The 20,997-nt window shown below is 47.1% G+C and overlaps 1 protein-coding gene across 3 annotated transcripts; it reads left to right on the top strand.

Moving 5' to 3' along the window:
- Positions 1-1,529: 1,529 nt before the first annotated feature.
- EHD1 (EH domain containing 1) lies at positions 1,530-20,181 on the top strand. Of its 3 annotated transcripts, none has more exons than XM_089482785.1 (6): positions 1,530-1,585; positions 3,929-4,346; positions 7,311-7,408; positions 17,689-18,101; positions 18,733-18,897; positions 19,419-20,181. In XM_089482785.1, the coding sequence occupies exons 1-6, from the start codon at positions 1,567-1,569 to the stop codon at positions 19,941-19,943; spliced, it is 1,638 nt and encodes a 545-aa protein (XP_089338911.1). In that variant the 5' UTR covers positions 1,530-1,566; the 3' UTR covers positions 19,944-20,181. The 3 variants fall into 3 exon arrangements, with proteins under 3 accessions (XP_089338911.1, XP_089338912.1, XP_089338913.1); XM_089482786.1 differs by lacking the exon at positions 1,530-1,585 and adding an exon at positions 3,355-3,526; XM_089482787.1 differs by lacking the exon at positions 1,530-1,585 and adding an exon at positions 3,355-3,530.
- The last annotated feature ends 816 nt before the right edge of the window (positions 20,182-20,997 follow it).

Below are 20,997 nucleotides of genomic sequence, written 5' to 3'. Positions count from 1 at the left end.
ACAAATGCCAGGCTTCCATAGAATGGAGCTGCAGGCCAGACCCTGAGATTTGGCAACCTCTGAAAGCCTTGTTTTGCCAATTTGTAAGATTGCTGATGCCTCTTTTCTCTTTAGACAGAACTGGGACAAACCTTCAAACTGGGCAACTGTGCCAGCTTTAGGCAGCCCTGGCATCCTTCAGGAACATTACTCCAGTGCTTTGCCCACTTAAGGATCATCCTTTGGAAGCTACAGCCAGGCCTCTTCCGCATCCTGCAACCCCAAAACCATTTTCTCTCTGGATTTTCAACCTCCCAAACTTTTTTGCCAGCCCTGCCCAGCGGTTGCTAAGCTTCCCCTCCTTGTTTGTTCGGCTACACATTGGCCGCCGACCAGGGATTCCAATCTGCTGCGTCAGGTTTAAAAAGCCAGTCTTTTACAAGAATGTATATTCTTTCCTTTTTGAAAAAACGCCTTGGAAAATCAGGGCCTTGAGGGAAGGGAAAAGATGACGAATGCAAACTGTCCCAAATGAGGACGAGAGTGGCATCCCTTGGCAAATTCGTTCTCCAGGGGAGGGCATGGAAGGGTCTGGAAACCATAAAGCCCTATAAAGAGGAGAGACTTAGGGAGATAGGGATGTTCAGTCTGGAGAAGAGAAGGTTAAGGGGTGGCATGACAGCCCTGTTTAAGTATTTGAAGGGATGCCATGTTGAGGATGGAGCAACTCTGTGATGCTATGATGATTCTCAGCATCTCTTGGGATCTCTCTCTCTCCCAGCAAAAGGACAATGGAAACCCTGTGCTCATGTTTCTCCTCTGGCCGGGAATGCTAGCCATCATGTGAGTGAAAGGAAGCGCATGGCTTGCATAAAAAGACCTCAGAGGCAGAGAACAAGGGAAACTCTCTCTCTCTCTCACAGCGTTCAGGGTCACAAGATGGGAGACTTTTAGTGTCCTTGCAACTGATCAGGTTTTGTGGAATGAGCAAAAGCATCGTTCCTCCAGACTTCAAAACAGAGCACTCCTTAGAGCTGCATCTATGGCATGTTCCACATGACAAAACCTGGCGTTAAAGTGGCCGCAAAGAAGCATTCATGCACATCGCTTTGCTTTCGGGATTTCAGCAACAATGCATTTGTCGCTGAAATCACTTTATAGTCATTCGCGCCATTTGCGCCATCACTCACCATTCCCGCTTCCTTTGCGGGATGCTTTAAATGCGCTTTAGTCTCTTTTTGATGTGACAAGCTCCCATATTGCACAACGTCACAATTGTTATATTAGTTGGGCTGAGCCGCCATCCTATGGAATGCTGGGATTTGCAGTTTTGCAAGCTCTGGTGCCACAGCAAACTGCGCATCCCAGGATTTCCATAGGATGGAGCCATGGCAGTTAAAGCGACATCAAACTGTGTTAATTCTGCAGTGTGGGCTTGAAGTGGAATTGCTGGGGGCACTTGCTAAGTATTCTAGAACCCATTGACATCAATGGCGATGCTGGAGCTCAGTTCACAAAGAGGGATTCCGGCCTGCCAGGGCCACCGGGGCTGTTGAACGGCTGATCCGACCCAGGCCATCAGCCAAAATGGACGAAGGCACCTCAGGTCAGGCAGGTGTTCTTCACCCCTCGCACTCGGCACATGGCCAGAGGCCTCTTTGCCTCCGTTGTGGTTCCATCCAAATCCAAACCCAGTGCTTTCAAGTCGTTTCCAACTTATCATGGCATGCTTCTTCAGGAGGGGTTTGCTTGCCATGGTTTTTCTCCGAGGCTGAGAGAGTGTCACCTGCCAGGTTTCCAGGGCTGAGCCAGGATTCGAACCCTGGCCTCCCAAAGTCCTAGTCCAACGCTTGAACCATTACACCGCATTGGTAGCTTGGATCCTCTTTCTCCTTTTTCTCATTGGCCATATATATATATATATATATATATATATATAGTTGAACCATCATAGGGTTTTCTTGGCAAGATTTGTTCAGTGCGGCTTTGCCATTGCCTTCCCTTGAGGCTGAGAGAGTGTGACTTGACCAAAGTCACCCATTGGGTTTCCAGGGCTGGGATTTGAACCTGGGTCTCCAGAGTCCTAGTCCAATGTTCCAACCACACTGGCCCTATACAGACATACACATATATACACACATATATACATGCGGCAGGCCTTCCCGGAACAGCACCCAGGAACGCAAAGATCCCCCCATACACACACACACACACACACACACACACACACACACATATATATGGGATGATTCTGCCCACCATTATTGTATTGTTGTGTTATTGTTTTTAGATTTTATTGTTTGTAATTTTAATTGTTAGAAATGTTTAATTGTTTTTTGTATGTATGGCGTTATATACATGTGTGTGTATATGTATGTATGTGTGTGTCTACACACACACAGAGATATGGCATATATGTGTGTGTGTGCGTATATGTGTGTGTGCGTAAGTGTATGTATACATATATATATGGCATTATATGTGTGTGTGTGTGTGTGTGTGTGTGTGTGTGTATATATACATATATACACACATACACAAATACATGGCCTCATATATGTATACACACACATATATGGCACACACACAGACACAGAGAGGAATAGATATAGATCCATAGATACATAAAATGCTCTTTCCACCAAGAAACCCTCCCTCTTAGCCTCGAAGGTGCTTTCCGCACTGCGGAATTAAGGCACTTTCACACCACTTTTAACTCCCATGGCTCCCTCTTTCGGAATTCTGGGACTTGTAGTTTCTCTGTGGCAGAGAAGGCGAAACACACCTCGCAAAACTACAGGTCCCAGCATCCCAGAGCACTGAGCGATGACACTTTAAAATGGTGCCAAACAACTGCTTTTTAATTCTGCACACTGCAAAATTAAAGAGCTTTGGCACCGCTTTAAACTGACATGACTCTGTCCCACAGAATCCTGGCATCTGTAGGACACAGTCTAAGCAGTAAAAGCGGTGCCAAACTGGGTTAATTTTGCAGTGTAGATGCAAAATCTGGTCGTGATTCAAGGTCACCTCTATACTTTTTTGTATCTCTATGGCCACCACACTCAATACCTCTATCTTTCCTATCTCTATGGTACTCCACATACCGAAAGGCTGGGGCGTGTAACGCGCATGCGCCACGGTAGAGGAAAGGGGGTGCCTCAGAGGGGTGGGCGGGGACAATCAGCTAATAGGGAGGGGCTTCGGCTATATAAGGAAGATAGGGGCGTGTCAAGGGGGGGGTGAACGGGAACAAATGAGTTTTAGGTGGGCGTGGCTCTCTAGCGGAGGCTATATAAGGAAGAGAGGTCAAGCCGCGCGTGCTGAGGGGGGCGTGTCAAGGGGTGAGCGGGGGGCCAATGAGCTTTGGGTGGGCGTGCCTTTCCAGCGGAGTCTATATAAAGCGGAGCCGCCCAGAGGCACGTGCATAGCGGGGTGTGCCGCTGCGGAGGAGAGTTCTTTAGGCGTGTGCTCCTCGCTTGCAGCAGCTCTTGAACCCAGAGCCTTCCCCAAGTTGTTTAGACTTTTAAAGCAGAAAGTTTTTAAGGCAGGTGAATGGGGTGCTGTTCTATTGTTTTAATGCATTTTAATATTTTAGTATTGCATTTGTTGTAATTATTGTTGCAATTTAATTCATATATATATATATATATAGTATTTTTGTATGTTTTTAATTGTATGATTTTAATTATTTATTATTATTTATTGTTATTATAATTTCTTTTGTTTTTATTTATTCTTTTAAATATTATTATTTTATTATTATTATTATTATTTATTTTATTTAATGTTGTAAACTCCCCTGAGTCCCAGCCTTGGGAGAAGGGTGGCATATAAATAAAGAGCCTTTAGGGCTGAAGGGTGGGGACGGGTATAAATACCCTTAAGTAATAGTAATAAATATAATAATAATAGTAATAGTAATAAATATTTGTATGTTCCCTGTTAGGCCACAGCTCCACCATGTTCAGCTGGGTGAGCCGGGATGCCCGGCGGCGCAAGGAGCCGGAGCTGTTCCGCACGGTTTCGGAGGGTCTGAAGCAGCTCTACGCTGGGAAGCTCCTGCCCTTGGAGGAGCACTACCGCTTCCATGACTTCCACTCCCCGGCCTTGGAGCCCGCTGACTGGGAGAGCAAGCCCATGGTGCTGCTGGTGGGGCAGTACAGCACCGGCAAGACTACCTTCATCCGGCACCTGCTGGAGCAGGACTTCCCTGGGATGCGCATCGGGCCCGAGCCCACCACCGACTCTTTCATCGCTGTCATGGGCGGGGAGAGCGAGGGCGTCGTCCCCGGAAACGCCCTCGTCGTCGACCCCCGGCGCCCTTTTCGCAAACTCAACGCCTTCGGAAATGCCTTCCTTAACAGGTATGGCTGTGTCGTGCTGCGGCGAAAAGAGCCAAGGCGATCCTAGGGCTGCAGCCAGTCTTTTCCCCCCTTCAATTGTAGTGCTCTTTGCATTTGTCTCAAAGTGGGGGGAGAAAATGGGATATAAATATTATAGATAAGTAATAATAGCTCTTATTATTATCACTATATTGCTATTAAAAGGGGGCTTAACTATGTTCTTAACTATGCAACACACCAAACACCTTCCAGATATGTGATGCAGCAGCTAAAAGAGCCAATGCGATCCTAGGCTGCATGTTTTCTGTTATTCTCTATGGGCAAGTCTTCCTCAATGGTTCCCTATGGACAAGTAGTCAATTATTCTCGATGGGTAAGTATTCCCCTGGGATTCCCTAGGGGCAAGTACTCTCCAATGATTCCCTATGGGCAAGTATTCCCCAATATTTCCCTATAGGTAAGTATTCTATTATTTTCTTTGAGCAAGCATTCTCCAATGATTCCCTATGAGTAAGGAATTCCCCAATGTTTCCCTATGGGCAAGTATTTGCCAATGGCTCTCTATGGTCAAGTATTCTCGTATCATTCTCTGTGTTTACCTATGGGGCAATCATTCCCCTATTATCCTGGGCAAGTATTCCCCTATGATTCCTGGGGGCAAGCATTCCCCAGTGGTTCTCTATGGGTAAGTATTTTCCCGTGGTTCTCTATTCTTTTCTCAAGCAAGTGTTCTCAAGAATACTTGCCCATAGGGAAGCATTGGGGAATACTTTCCCATAGAGGATAATGGGAAAATACATGACCATAGGGCAGGGGTAGGCAACCTGCGGCCCGCGGGCCGGATGCGGCCCAGCGAGGCCTTGGGACCGGCCCCAGCCTGGTTCTGCTGCCGATTGCCGCCGGGGCCATTGGCGTCTCGTGCGAGGGGCACAGTGGGGCAATTGTCTATAGAAGCCTCAGAAACATGATTTTATCTTAACTTTTTTTAAAAATCAGCAAATTTTTTCGCGTGTCCTCCATTTTTCATTTTAAAAGTGCCCTCCATTTGAAAATTTTGTCCTACAATTGTCCTGGTTTATTTATTTATTTAATTTTTTAAAAAATATTGAATTATTTATTTTTTGGCTTCGGCCCCCCAGTTGTCTGAGGGGCAGCAACCCGGCCCCCGGCTCAAAAGGGTTGCCTACCCCTGCCATAGGGAATGCATCTTCTGAAGATGCCAAAGCCACAGATGCTGCTGGAGAAACGTCAGGAATAAACTTTTTTAGAACATGGCCACATAGCCTGAAAAACCCACAAAAAGCTATAAATAAGAAATGGATGATGATGGTGTCTGACTTGCAAAGGTCGCCCAATGGATTTCCATGGAAATCAGAGATTTGAACCCACATGTCTTGGAGCCTTAGCCCAACACTTCCAGACACTAGACATCATGCAGAAAGCCTTCTTGCATGGCAGTGGGTTGGACTGGATGCCCCTTTGGGGTCTCTTCCAACTGTATGATGCTACATTCCCCTGAAACATCTGTAAAATCTGGATGTATCATTCTTTGTAGCCCCAGCAAGTTTGGAATGCAAGCCAAGAACGCAACCAGCTTCGCTCTTTCAGCAAAGTAGGGGAACAACATGCTAGGAAACCTAGTTTAGGTGCAGCATCTTGGTTTTTGCTGAGCTAAGTAGGTTCTGGTCAGTGTCATCTCTCTCCCATTGACGGGAAGAGCCTCGCGGAGGCAATTGCGTGCCATAAACAGGCACTTTGCTCCTTGCCAGGGTTAAGCCCAAATTCTCAGTGGTTCCGATATGTGCATGCTCAGCCTCTGCGCTGTCAGCACCCCGAGAAAAGAGCACAGCAAGTTGTGTAGCCGCAAGGCAGAAGTGAACGACACACACGTGACCCAGGGGTTGTTTTTGTGTCTCTAGTGTAGTTTCAGTGCTGGACTCTGGAGACCAGGGTTCAAATCTTCACCTGGCCATGGAAACCCACGGGGTGGCCTTGGGGGTTAGGGTCACATATTCTCAACCTCAGATGAAGGCAAAGGCAAATCCTCTCTGAACAAACCTTGCCCTGATAGCCTTGGCTTCATTGTTTGTCTTCAGGTCACTTTCAGACTTATGGCAAGTTGGTTGGGCATTTTTCAGCAATGCTTTAGTTGTGCATTCCTGCATGGCAGGGGTTGGATTAGACGGCTTTTGTGGTCCCTTGCAGCTCTATGATTTTGTCTCCAGTTAAGAGATGAGCAGCACAGTTCGGTACCCAGGGGCTGTGCATTTGAGCCATCGGCAGGCCAGATTGGGCCAGAGAGTGGCCCTCCCTTGGCTTATGGGAACCCCCTGGCTGCCAGCTTTAATCTGCTTAGCATGCCTCCCCTTTCTGTTGCCCTCTTGGGACTTTGCTGCAACTTCCCTTCCGTTGACTGGAAGGGAAGCGTTTTGAAAAGCAGAAGATGTGCTTTCAGGCTTGCTTAGACATGGACGCCTCATGGACGGGCGTGACAATTTTATGCCAAGTCACATTATCAGTGGTGCATTTTTAATGTTCCTAAAGTGACTTCCAATTCTGGTGCTAATCTTGCATCGTTCCCTCCAGATTTTCTGGAAAATTCAGTTTTTTTCTCCCCTCCCACCCTCTTCAAAATTTAATCGAATCATAGAGTTGGAAGAGACCCCAAGAAGGGCCATCCAGTCCAACCCCATTCTGCCATGCAGGAACTCACAGTCAAAGCACCCCTGACAGATGGCCATCCAGCCGCTCTTTAAGGACCTCCAAAGAAGGAGACTCCACCATACTGTTCCACAGCTGTTATAGTCAAGAAGTTCCTCCTAACATTTAGGTGGAATCTCTTTTCCTATAGCTTGCATCCATTGTTCTGTGTCCTTGTCTCTGGAGCAGCAGGAAACAAGCTTGCTCCATCTGTCTCTGTTCTGCTTTCCACGTTTGCTCAGGACCCAAACCAGTGGCTTGAATCCTCCCTTTTTCTCCTTGCAGATTCATGTGTGCCCAGCTACCCAACCCAGTTCTGGATAGCATCAGCATCATCGACACGCCTGGCATCCTATCCGGAGAGAAGCAGCGGATAAGCAGAGGTAACACTCAAAGCATGGCTGCCTATACCTTCCTTAGGTGGGTTTGGCAGCATTGGTGCTGTTGGGTTTTAATTCCTTGCACCTTGACTTGGTGGTTGTTGTTCTTGTTGTGTGCCTTCAAGCCATTTCCGATTTATGGTGACCCTATGGAGAACCTATCATGAGTTTTTGTGTAGAGATATGTTGAGACGGGGTTTTTCCTCTGAGGCTGAGAGAGTGTGAGTTGCCCAAGGTGCAAGGTGCCCAGTCGGTTGTTGTGACTGAGAGCAGATTTGAACCCTGGTCTTCTAGATTCTTAGTTAAACCACTATACCACTCACTTTTCGTGGCCGGATTTCTTCAAATGAGGTTTGCTATCGCTGCCTTCCTCTGTGGATGAGAGAGTGTGACTTCTACATTCGAACCCTGGTCTCCAGAGTCATAGTTTAACCCGCAAAGTGTTGGGCCATCTTAGCTCACGCTCTGCTCTGTATGTATTCATCAATAAGGTATTCTCATGTCTAGGAAAGCTGGAGAATACCTCTTCATCTTTTTGTGTTTCGCAAAGCAATTCCTTGGGCTTTTGGCCTGGAGTACTGGCCTGTCTGGAGAAACTCCCTGCTTCTCCTCGTGCTCAATTTTCCAGGTGTGGCTTCCAAGTTTGTGCGCCTGGCAGAGCGAGCGTTCATAGCTGTTGCTTCTGGTTCTGCCTGCGCCTTTGCCAAAGATTCCTGCGCCAGGAAGGAATTGCATTCCGAGTTGGTTCTCCGGAGCCCAGTCTTGCGTCTGGGACAAGCTGTATCTCCTGCTGGGTGGATAGCAAGATGTGTCTGTTTATGCCAAGTTTCCCGGTCAAGGAGGGCAACTAAAAATAGCATTTCTCCTTTCTCCTTGCCTGCTCCAGCTTGGCCTTCTTCCTTTTCCTCCCCTTCCTCAGGCTGTTTTGTGGTATGAGGCTGCATCCGCACTACAGAAATAATGCAGTTCGACATCACTTTAACTTTCCAAGCTATGGAATTCTGGGATTTGTAGTTTGGTGAACTATTTAGTTCCCCCCATCAGAGAGCCCTGTTGCCACAACAGACTGCAAATCCTAGGATTCCATAGTGTAGTGTAGTGCCATGACAGTTACACCAGTCTCAAACTGCATTAATCCTGGAGTGTAGAAATGTCAAAGAGCAACAGCTTCCCTCCCCAATCTGTTGCCTTCCAGATGTGTCAGAGCAAGATCCCCATCATCCCCACCAGTATAGCCAAGGATTGTGGGAACTGTAATCCTACACATGCATGGTTTCAAGTTAACTTTTCCTTCAGTTTGCTGTAGAAGAATGTAAGCCATAGAGGACAAATTGACACCAAATTGGATTGCATTAATTCCGCAGTGCGGATGCACCCATGAGACACCTTTGTTCAGCTTGTTGCCTCTGTCCTTTGGAAACCTGGCTGTGCATCCTGCCGCCCTCTAGATATTGTTGAACTTCAGTTCCCAGCATCCCTTGCTATTGGCAAAGCCGGCTTGAGTCTGCTGAGATTTGCAGTCCAGTGACTTCTGAAGGGCATCACTATTCCTGCTTTGGAAGCCGCACTCGCTTCCCTTCTTGCAAATAGACTCTAGTGAGCAAATTCCATTCTCAAAGACGGATGTGGAAACTAGAGCTGGCCAGAGATGTGGAATCCCAATAGCCTCCTCCTGCCCCAAAAGTCATGGTGACGGCAGCCTTCTCAGCATGGAAGAAATGAGTGCTCTTTGGCTCAGTGGCCTGTAATACGCAATCCCACCCAACTCCCCTTATACTCTCCCCAGTTGCTTGCAGGAAATTCTGCTGTTTGCAGATAAGAATCCACTTGACCTCACTTAACAAGAAATCAGGATGTTGAACTTGACAAATGTAGGTCTAGCATTTTTCTATAGTCCTTTACCCAAGTCCATAAGAATGCATGCTTGGGGTGTTTGGCTCCTCTGGCTTACTGGCCGCTCTACAATGAACTGGATTTCCAGTGCACCTCAGACCTCCGTTATTAGGGTCGGAATTTGCATGGAAAGTTGTTGTGTGCCTTTAGGTTGTTTCCAAAGCTATTGTGGGGGTTTCGTGGCAAGAATTGTCCAGAGGAATTTTGCTCTGAGTCTGTGTGACTCGACCAGGGTTGCCCAGGGGCTTTCCATTTGAACCCTGGCCTCCAGTCTTAGTCCAATGTTGAAACCACTACACCATGTAGGCTTTCACTTGCATGGAAAGCTGAATAAGCATCCCAAAGCATTCAGGACAGGGGTGGGAATGTTAGGGTCTTCAAGCCACATCCCGCAACCTAAGAGATAGCCCTTCTCTGCTCTGCTCTCCTCTTTTCTCTGTCTTTTGCTGTTCAAATTAGAACAGTTCTATTGAAATAAATTCCATATTATAACTCAGTGCATGTGTAAATTTTGCACACAGAGCAGTTTGGAAAGAGGAGGAGGGAGTGATCAGGGTCTCCGAGTCTTGTGCCCTCCCTTAGAGTTCCCATCCTACTATTTGAGGACCACTGTCCTACCATGCCTTCTGGCCATGCCATAGTGCTCTGAGCCTTTCCTCTTTGGCACTGAAGCCTACTGCAGTGTCCCTGGGACAGAGGCCAGGATACCCTCTGCATACGTGGGTCATATCGGCTACAACAGCCCCACTTCTGCGGGTAAGTCGGTGCCTGCCTCCAGCTTCATTCTGCCCCAATTGAGGCATGCGGCCAAACCAGTTGGAGCATCACCAAGGGACGGATTCCTTTGCACAGTCGGTCGGATGGCCTCCCATTGTCAGTAAGCATATGAAGAGCCATTGTATCCGGAGGCTAAAAGGTGCCGCGAGCATATCTTTATTCTCCGTGAAGCCTCTCTGCGCAAGCGACGCCCAAAGGACACCATGGATCCCATTGCTACTGCTTTAGTTTGAATTGCCTGCTGGGTGCAGGAGCAATGCAGCTGGACATAACAGCTCTCCTTTGGAGAATCTGGGCTTTAAATAATAATAACAATCAAGTTTCTACTTCTTAGGATATTCAGGCATTGATTATTTCCAATGCTAGGCTGGGGGTCTTCAGTGTCTCTCTCCAAATCTTTGTTGCTGTGTGTCTTCAAGTCGTTTATTGCTTATGGTGAACCGAATGTTATGTGGTTTTCATGGCAAGATTGGTTCAGAGGAAGTTTGCCATTACCTTTCCTGAGGCTGAGAGAGAATGACTTGCCCAAGGTCACCCAATTGATTTCATTGCTGAGCTGGGAATCGAACCCTGGTTTCCAGAATCACAGACCAGCGCTCAAACCACTATGCCACGCTGGCACATCTGAGGGGCAACCTCTGAAATACTATTTCTCTCCTCCTGCTCGCCCTTCCTGACCTGGTTCTGTGTCCCAAAGCCACGCCATGTAAAACAGGTGATAGAATTTGGGATAGTAAAATGGTGTCTTTCATATAAAGTGGCAAAAGCTAGGGAATTTATATTCTGTTTGAACATTTTCAATCTGTGGATGGTTGAGTTGGCGGAGAAAGAATCCGTGGATACGGAGGAACGACCAAAAGCAAAGCTTGATTTTGCCATTTTATATAAGGGACGCCATTTTACAATCCATTACATTTAATGGGACTTGGACAATCCACAGATTTTGGTAACTGTAGGTGTCTTCCTTGCCTTCTGTAAAGCATTGTGGGGATTTAAGGACTTAACATTTTTGCATGGCTGCAGAGTAACTGCAAATTGCCCAGAGGTGGAAAGTCAATGCGCAGCCGCCATCTGCAAGCCATCACCATGGAATAGTTGCATATGCCAGGATGCAAAGGGTCTGGAGGTCAGTGTGCAGTGTTAGAGCATGGAAAGATGTCCTAGTAGCATCCTTTTTTTAAATACCCTTAATGCTATATTCTTTCGAATGAATTAAATGGCACCATCACAGATAAGTGCTGCAGGTCACCCAGGGTGACTGGAATGGAGTCAGAGTTGTCACAATGTTTTTCCAAGCGCTTCTCCCTAGGAAACGCATGCATTTCTGGACACAGCTCTTACGGCACGCCAAGAATTAGTATATTAAATATTTGCATCTCGAGAGCGCCGTCCTAAAAAACATTTACTAGGGAGTAAACCCTATTAAGCTCAGCAGGGCTTACTTCTGAGTAAACATGTGTAGAACAGTTAAAGGGAAAGGAAGTGCACACTTTGAGCGTTTCTGCTTAGTTGAAGATTTACAGGTGTCCCAATAAAAAAAGCCTCTTCCAAGTGAAATTTTGTGCAGCGAGTTCGACATTTAAAGCACGCCAAAAGCAAACCTTGCTCATTTCTCCCTCCCTTCTGAGCAGATACTTCAGTTCAGTCACGTCTGGCTGTTGAAAAACCATTTTCCTAGGAATTCATAGGAAGATGGAAAATTAAAATGTTTTGGTCAGAGCTCTGCTGGAGCCCTGTGTCCATTTTTGGGCACCGCAAGTCGAGAAGGATGTTGGCAACGTGGGAATGTTTCCAGGGAAGGGCAACTAAGATGGGCAAAAGGTCTTGGAAACCGAGACTTGCAAGGAAGGACTTGGGTACATTTAGCTTGGAGAACGTGAGCGCCACCTTTTAAAATGTCCGAAGGGATGTCATGTAGAAAATGGAGTGGGCTTGTTTTCTGCGCTGTAGAAAAAATGCACCTTTCACACCACTTTAACTCCCATGGCTCCGTCCTACGGAAACCTGGGATCTGTAGTTTGGTGAGGCATCAGCACACTCTGGCAGACGAGGCTCAATACCTTGCAAAACTATACAACCCAGTACCTCATAGTATGGAGCTACAGCACTTAAAAGTGGTGTCAAAACTACATCCTTTCTGCAAGGTAGAGGCACCCTGGGACACAAACCAATGGATGCGAATGACAAGAAAAAGAGCTTCCATCCAAACATTAGTGAGAACTTTTTCACCATAAGAACTGACATTGCAATAAACTGCCTTGGCAGCGGCTGCTTCCACGCAACAGGGGAGTTTCCCCAACCACAAAACATCCACGTCTGCTTTTTGTGCTCCACCTTTGTCCTTATCTTGGAAAGACTGCGAAACGCTGGAGGTTCCTGTCCGGCCTGGAGCCCTTTTTCTTTTGCGTAACCCTTCTTCTCGGCCCCGGTGATGTAAACCCTTTTTGCGGCAGAGAAGACTGACCCACAGGAAAGCGGGAGTCCTCTGGGGCACCCCACTTGCATTGGCACTCTTCCCAGTCTTTATCCAGGCTGGGAAAGTGAGGGTCTACCTGGGAGAGATTTGGGAAACCCAGAGGGCTGAAAACAGACCGTTCTGACCTTGGGTAGATAGTAATTCAATTGTATTTTTTGAGATGCAGTGGAAGAAGGTGGAGGAGGCCCATTCCTTTTGCATTTGGTCATCGCAGGGGCCTGATTTGCACCCAGCCTTCATGCCTCCAGAGTTACAGTCCAACATGCAAACCACCTAGATTTGGTCCTCTGGGTGTTTTGGACTTCAACTTCCAGAAGCCCCAGACCGGGGGGGGGGGGGGGTCCAAGTTAAGTAACCATTGCATTGCAGACCATCTTGGCTCCTATTATTACAATACTGGACTACAGATGTGAATGCAAACAAAATTTAGGAATGCCCTGAACTTAAGTCACTGCAACCCAAGTATCCTTACATGAGAGCAACAGATAACTGTTATAACAAATTAGCATGAGCCCATTAATTGATAAACAATGCGGCAGTGTGCTACAGAGTTTGTAGTACAAATATGTCAAGGGAACTAAAGGACTGTAGTCCCTTTGCCAAAGGACAATTGGGGGGAATTGCAACTGGAGAATTGAGGCCATCGTGAGCCTGTTTTGGTTTTTGTGCCTCTTTGCTGGAGGGACCCCTGGAAAGAGAGCGGGTTGCTGGGCATTGCGGCGGGGGAGGATTCGCTCTCGGCACCAGCACTGTGGGAAAGCCTTAGCCCTCGGTGACCTCAAGCCTGCCATTCGCTTAACCTCTGGAGGAATAAAACATTTTTCCTCCAGGCACGGGTTCCTCTTTGGCCGCTCATCAGCCGCAACTTCCCCTTGGTTTAAAACAGGCACATTCTTTCTGTGGAGCTTTCTCTGCACAATGAGCTATTTTAACAATTTACGAAAATGTAAAACCAAGAGAACATAAGTCCAACCCAGTCAGTTCTGCGATTCCATGTTTGAGCATCGGATTAACAGATGAACTTGCATTTAAACCGGTTTGTGATTTGCTTCTGCTCTGGTTTGCTGCATCAGTTCCAGTCAATGCGTTGGTCCCACTATGGGAGCAGATCTTTTCGTTATTCCATGCATTTGCTTTTTTGGGGGCACAATTGCTGTTCCATTATTTGGGAATTGCTGACTACTCTCTGGAGCTGCAGCAAACAGGTGCATGCCATCTTTTGCATGGTGTCCCCCCATATAGTAGTACAGTCGGCCCTTCTTATACACGGATTTTTTATACACAGATTTAAGCATACACGGTTTGAAAATGTTCCAAAACAGTATAAATTTACCTTGATTTCCCATTTTTTATAAGGGACACCATTTTGCTGTGTCATTATATTTAATGGGACTTGAGCATACACAGATTTTGTTATACACGGGGGATCTTGGAACCAAACCCCAGCGTATAACAAGGGTCCACTGTAGTCAAATCCAAAATGTAAAGTTTCTGAGCTCCGGTTCTAAAGGCTCAAATATCACTTCATCCCCTGGAGAAGGAAGCCCCCGAATCTCTCTGGCTGCTGGCAGCATTGTGTAAACTTTGCAGCTGCCGACAAAAAGCGGACAAACAAGTATTGAGGGCGATTCCATGGTCAGAAATACTAAAAGATAAAGGAGTTCAGGACGGATGGGACTTTCTCAAAAGGGAGATACTGAAGGCACAATTTCAAACAGTTCCAGTGAGAAAGAAAAATGGGAGGTGTCTCAAGAAACCAGGATGGATGACTAAGGAACTTTCAACCGAGCTAAGTTTGAAACGGAAGATGTAAAAGAAATGGAAAAAGGGGGAAATCACAAAAAAGGAATTCAAAGAAATAGCAGGCATGTGTAGGGGTAAAGTCAGAAAAGCTAAAGCGCAGAATGAACTCAGGCTTGCTAGAGAGGTTAAGAACAATAAAAAGGGCTTTTTTGGATATGTCCGCAGCAAGAGGAAGAAGAAGGAAACGGTAGGGCCACTGCGTGGAGAAGATGGCAAAATGCTAACAGGAGATAGAGAAAAGGCAGAATTACTCAACACCTTCTTTGCCTCAGTCTTCTCAGAAAAGGAAAAGGGTGCTCAACCTGAGGATAATGGAGCAGAGGACAGAATAAGGGAATTTCAGCACAGAATAAGTAAAGAGATAGTAGAGGAACACCTTGTTAATCTAAATGAATTTAAGTCTCCGGGACCAGATGAACTCCATCCAAGGGTACTAAAAGAACTGGCAAATGTCATATCGGAGCCATTGGCCATAATAGTCTTTGAGGACTCCTGGAGAAGAGGAGAAGTCCCAGCCGACTGGAGGAGGGCAAACGTTGTCCCCATCTTCAAAAAGGGGAAGAAAGGGGATCCCAACAATGATCCTCCAGTTAGTCTGAGATCAATCCCAGGAAAGATTCTGGAGCAGATCATTAAACAGAGAGTCTGTGAACATCTAGAAGGCAATGCCATAATCACAAAAAGTCAACATGGGTTTCAGAGAAAGAAGTCATGCCAGACAAATCTAATCTCTTTCTTTGACAAAATTACCATCTTGGCAGATGAAGGGAATGCTGTGGATATAGTATATCTCGATTTCAGTAAGGCCTTTGACAAGGTTCCCCATGACATTCTTGCTAACAAGCTTGTAAAATGTGGGCTAGACAAAGGAACTGTTACATGGATCTGTAATTGGTTGACCGGCCGAACCCAAAGGGTGCTCAACAATGGCTCCTTTTCATCCTGGAGAGAAGTGACCAGTGGGGTCCCACAGGGCTCTGTCCTGGGCCCAGTGCTATTCAACATCTTTATCAATGATCTGGATGACAGAATTGGGAGCATACTTATCAAATTTGCAGATGACACCAAATTAGGGGGAATAGCTAATACCCCAGAGGACAGGATCAAGATTCAAAATGACCTGAATAGACTAGAAAGCTGGGCCAAAGCTAACAAAATGAAATTCAACACAGAGAAATGTAAGGTATTGCACTTGGGGCGGAAAAATAAAATGCACAGATATAGGATGGGTGACACCTGGCTGAATGAAACTACGTGTGAAAGGGATCTAGGAGTCCAAGTAGACCACAAGTTGAACATGAGCGAACAGTGTGATGCGGCAGCTAAAAAGGCCAATGCTATTTTAGGCTGCATCAATAGAAGTATAGTGTCTAGATCAAGAGAAGTAATAGTGCCACTGTATTCTGCTTTGGTCAGGCCCCACCTAGAATATTGTGTCCAGTTCTGGGCGCCACAATTCAGAAAGGACATTGAGAAACTGGAGCGTGTCCAAAGGAGGGCGACAAAAATGGTGAAGGGTCTGGAAACCATGCCCTATGAGGAACGACTTAGGGAGCTGGGGATGTTTAGCCTGGAGAAAAGAAGGTTAAGAGGTGATATGATAGCCCTGTTTAAATATTTGAAAGGATGTCATATTGAGGAGGGAGCAAGCTTGTTTTCTGCTGCTCCAGAGAACAGGACCCGGAACAATGGATGCAAGCTACAGGAAAAGAGATTCCACCTCAACATTAGGAGGAACTTCCTGACAGTAAGGGCTGTTCGGCAGTGGAATGCACTTCCTTGGAAGGTGATAGAGTCTCCTTCCTTGGAGGTCTTTAAACAGAGGCTGGATGGCCATCTGTCAGGGATGCTTTGATTTGGATTTCCTGCATGGCAGGGGGTTGGACTGGATAGCCCTAGTGGTCTCTTCCAACTCTACGATTCTATGATTCTATGAACACACTTGTGGTGACCTGTGGTTATTCCCCGCTTCCTGTTTTGTTTTTTGTGTGTTAAATTCAAGGTTTGTGAAATGGTTGACTTTGACTTGAGGTGAGAAGATGAAAGATCGCTGGGGAAGCCAAGCATAGCAAATTCCATCAGGAGATGGTCAAGTTTTGTTTTTGGGGGGAGTGGGGAGCTCAAAACCCATGTTTGGGGTTGTTGTGCGGTGCTTTTGTATTGGATTTAATTCCTGAGTCGACTGTGTGATGCCATGGTCCCTGTACCTTAATCCTCCAGGTGTTGTGGACTTTGACCCCCAGAATTCATGGGTGTTGGATGCGGATTCTGGGAAGTCCAAAACATCTGGAGGACCAGAGTCTGGGAACCGGGCTACCTGGAAAATGCTGGTGACTGATAGCAAGGTGGGACTTTCCTCCTTGGTAAAAGTGCATGAAAAGAAATGCTCGGGCTTGGACCTAGAAGCCTCTGTCTCCAAAGCAGGTAAATCTGCCGCTCTGCAAAAATACTTCGACCCATGCAAAACTCTATGGAGGACATCTCTTTTGCACTGAGGCAGAGCTTTGTTGAAATGTGTGCTTGTTAAATGCATTGGCTTGTGTGCCTTGTTCGTTGAGATGTTCACACAGCTGCTGAGCATCTTCTGTCGCTTTTGCAGACATCAGAAGTGTTCCTAGAGTCATAGGTTTGGAAGAGGCTCCAAGGGTCATCCAGTCCAACCCACTTGTACCATGCAGGAATACACAATCAATGCATTCCCAACAGATGTCCATCCAGCCTCTGTTTAAAAGCCTCCTTGGACTTGAAGGCACACAACAACATATATATCTATATCTGGCTTTCTCAGAATTGTAGAAACCAGGGAAGCCCTTGTAGACAGAAGTAACCATTGCACTTCCTTCTTTGCTCTGCTCTGGGAAACTTGTAGTGAGGTGTTGAAATGGGGCTTGTGAAAAGCACACAGAGGCAGCAATAGTTTTGTGGTGGTTTTGTGGAGTTCCCAGAAGAGAAAGGGAAACAGTGGAGAAGGGAAGGAAAAGGGGGATGTCCAGAACAGAACTTAAAACCGTAGAGTTGGAAGAGATCCCCATAGAGATTATCAGCTCTAGGTCAAAAAACCAAAGTATACTGAAGGATGGTTTCATATGAAAAGTTGTCTTCTTGAGTCACCTAGAACATGGTTCCATATGTTTCACGTGTCCAATGAAGGAAAACCTGTAAATGCAGTGATGCAATGAATAAACAGAGACCCTGCTGTCATAAAAAATGATTGTGAAATTCCTCTGTTTCAAATTTTGCTTGTTGAGATGGTCCATTAGAGCGAGGTGTGTTTTATTTGCTTCCGCCTTGTTGAGACACACGCAAATGCTAAATGCCTCTTGGCTTCCCGCAGGCTATGACTTCGCCGCTGTCCTGGAGTGGTTTGCTGAGCGAGTGGACCGCATCATCTTGCTGTTTGACGCCCACAAGCTGGACATCTCGGACGAGTTCTCAGAGGTGATCAAGGCCCTCAAGAACCACGAGGACAAGATCCGGGTGGTGCTGAACAAGGCGGACCAGATCGAGACCCAGCAGCTGATGCGGGTCTACGGAGCCCTCATGTGGTCCCTTGGCAAGATCATCAACACGCCGGAGGTGGTGCGGGTCTACATTGGCTCCTTCTGGTCCCATCCGTTGCTCATCCCGGACAACCGGAAGCTCTTTGAGGCAGAGGAACAGGACCTGTTTAAGGATATCCAATCCTTGCCGCGCAACGCAGCTCTGCGGAAGCTGAATGACTTGATCAAGAGAGCCAGACTAGCCAAGGTTAGTCAGGAACCCTTTGGCCTTCTGACTCTCTTCCTATATGGCTGGGGGTTGGACTTAGATGCCCTTTGTGGTCTCTTACAGCTCTATTACTGTCTTTTGCCCCTGTGAGCTTTTGCTATGCTACTGTTGATGCGCCGGAGCTCCCTGGGTTGACTTCGTTGGCGGGGTATTAGAATCATAGGATAATAGAGTTGGAAGAGACCACAAGGACCATGAAGTCCAAACCCATTCTGCCATGCAGGAACTCACAATCAAAGCATCCCCAACTGATGGCCATCCAGCCTCTGCTTAAAGGCCTCCAGAGAAAGAGTCTCCACCATAGTCTCCAATGGAGCATCTTCTACTGTGGTACAGCTCTTACTGTCAAGAAGTTCCTCCTAATGTTAAGGTGGAATCTCTTTTCCAGTAGCTTGCATCTATTGCTCTGTGTTCTAGTCCACAGTCCTGCCTTTGGGCAATGGCTGGTAGTAGGTAATTTTGGGGTCCTATCTTCCATAGGGATTCACTTTGTCTTCCAGATAGGGCTTCATAGAGTTTTAGGAGATATCATGAGTGAAGGGGACTGGCAGCCACATTTCATACCTGGTTAATCCAACTCTGGTTTTATCCCTCACCAACCCTGGTTCAGGTGCATGCCTACATCATCAGCTCCCTGAAGAAAGAGATGCCCAACGTCTTTGGGAAGGAGAGCAAGAAGAAGGAGCTGGTGAACAACCTGGGGGAGATCTACCTCAAGATCGAACGGGAGCACCAGATCTCTCCAGGGGACTTCCCTAACCTCCGTAAGATGCAGGTAGGGCAAAAGAGAAACGGTAACTCGTGGGATGGTAGGAGCTGGACCTCATCGGAGCTGGAGTGAGCTCCATGAGTTAATATTAGTCAGTACAGTTGGCTCTCCACATCAGTGGCTTAGACTTTTGCGAATTTGATTATTTGTGGTTTTGATTCATATGTTCTCGCTAGGAATCTCTAAGTCCTCCAGCGCAACTCTGCCAGACATTGGCCATAGAGTTGTGCTAAAGAACCTAGAAGTTCCTAGAGCAAACACTTCTCTAGGCGTTTGTAGGTCCTCCAGCATGATTCTATGATCAACTTCTGGCAGATGCTGACCACGAAGTTGGACCTGGAGTTTACTGGAGATGTGTCCTCCCAAGTAAAAAGAATAGTGGGTTTTTATTTGCCGTTTTCCCACATTTACATGGGGGTCCTTCACCCCAACCTCAGCAGATGTGGAGGGACGACCGTATTGTTTTAAACCATGCATCATGCTAGTAGATTTAATAACATTGCTGACAGTCCACCCTCTTTTCTCAGGAGCAGCTCTTGACGCAGGACTTCAACAAGTTCCAGCCCCTGAAGCAGAAGCTGCTGGACGCCGTGGATGACATGCTGGCCAACGACATTGCGCGGCTGATGGTGATGGTGCGCCAGGAGGAGTCGCAGATGCCCGTGCAGGTGGTGAAAGGCGGGGCCTTCGAGGGCACCATGAACGGCCCCTTCGGCCACGGCTACGGCGAGGGGGCGGGCGAGGGCATTGACGACTTGGAGTGGGTGGTGAGCAAAGACAAGCCCACGTACGACGAGATCTTCTACACCCTCTCGCCGGTCAACGGCAAGATCACGGGGGCCAGCGCCAAGAAGGAGATGGTCAAGTCCAAACTGCCCAACACCGTCCTGGGCAAGATTTGGAAGCTGGCGGACGTGGACAGGGACGGGCTGCTGGACGATGAAGAGTTTGCCCTGGCCAACCACCTCATCAAGGTCAAATTGGAGGGCCACGAGTTGCCCGCTGAACTGCCCCCTCACCTGATACCACCTTCGAAGCGCAGGCACGATTGATGCCCCCTACTCTTCGCCATAGTGGGGCTGTGTCTTGAGGGCAAGAGACCTGCCTTGCAAACTCTGCCCAATTTTGGCACTACTTGACCCAGCAGGGCACTGCCAGCCGCCTCTGCGGAGGCTGACTTTGGACTCTCCCGCTCTGCAAGAACAACAATAACCCAAAGACTCCCCCCCCCCCCAACCTTTTCTTGAATGGCTTGTGCACAATAATAATTTTTTGGGAAGAAATGTTTAATATGTTGGCAATAATTTTCTCTGGTGTCTGGGGCCAGCCCTCTCTTTTTATTTGACTTGGGGTGACAACCTTGGTGCATCCTTACAAATTGAGAAGCAGTAGGAGCGGGTGAGCAATGAGGTGTCCTTCACTTATCTATCAGCTTTTCCTCTTTCTCTAGGGGTGTTCAGCTGACCCAAAATATTGGGGGGCAAATCCCAGCCTGTCCTTCTAAAACAGTTTTCTTGTGCAACACCCAAGTTGGAGGCAAGACAATTGGGGTATGCCATTGGGGTAAGCACTGGTAAAACGCTGGTAAAAGGAAGTGCATGTGTGTGAAAGCCTGATGCGCTTTCTAAACAACCTCTCACCTCCAGCATCTGAAACGTTCATGGAGTAGCCGTTTCCCATTAATACAAAATGTCTGTTCATAGGAAATGGCTGCTCCCCAAACTAATCAGGGATGCTGAAGGCGAGGGGACGATTCCCTGACGTTTAGGAACCGTGTCAGGCTTTCACACACATGCGCTTCTTAAATGTTTTACTGGTATTTTACCCCACGGTAAGCGCTGGTATGAAAATCTTTGATTTCTCAACATTACTCAAAGCCACATGCAAGCTATGGTGACCTCTTGGCACACTTCCTCACCGCCTGTGCCGTTTTTCCGATGCACAATTTTGTACGTTCTACCTTTTTGGGGGAAACACCCACTTTGCCACCATTGCTACTCACTGGTATTAGGGCCTGCTCAGAAACTTCCCTTCTCTCACAAACCACTCACTTTTTCTCCTCCTAGTTGTATCTTAAATCTGGCCCCGGGGGTCGTTTTGGTGATG

Source organism: Sceloporus occidentalis, unplaced genomic scaffold (assembly GCF_023333645.1).
Source record: "Sceloporus occidentalis isolate IW3139 unplaced genomic scaffold, rSceOcc1.0.p SCAF_20, whole genome shotgun sequence".
NCBI lineage: Eukaryota > Metazoa > Chordata > Lepidosauria > Squamata > Phrynosomatidae > Sceloporus > Sceloporus occidentalis.
This window is presented reverse-complemented; position numbering and strand designations above follow the sequence as displayed.

What these genes read in the sequence shown, in the direction of transcription:
- EHD1 (XM_089482785.1), top strand. An exon ending in GAAGCAGCGGATAAGCAGAG is followed by an intron (nt 7,409 to 17,688) that starts GTAACACTCAAA and finishes GGCTTCCCGCAG; the next exon opens with GCTATGACTTCGCCGCTGTC. An exon ending in CTAACCTCCGTAAGATGCAG is followed by an intron (nt 18,898 to 19,418) that starts GTAGGGCAAAAG and finishes CTCTTTTCTCAG; the next exon opens with GAGCAGCTCTTGACGCAGGA.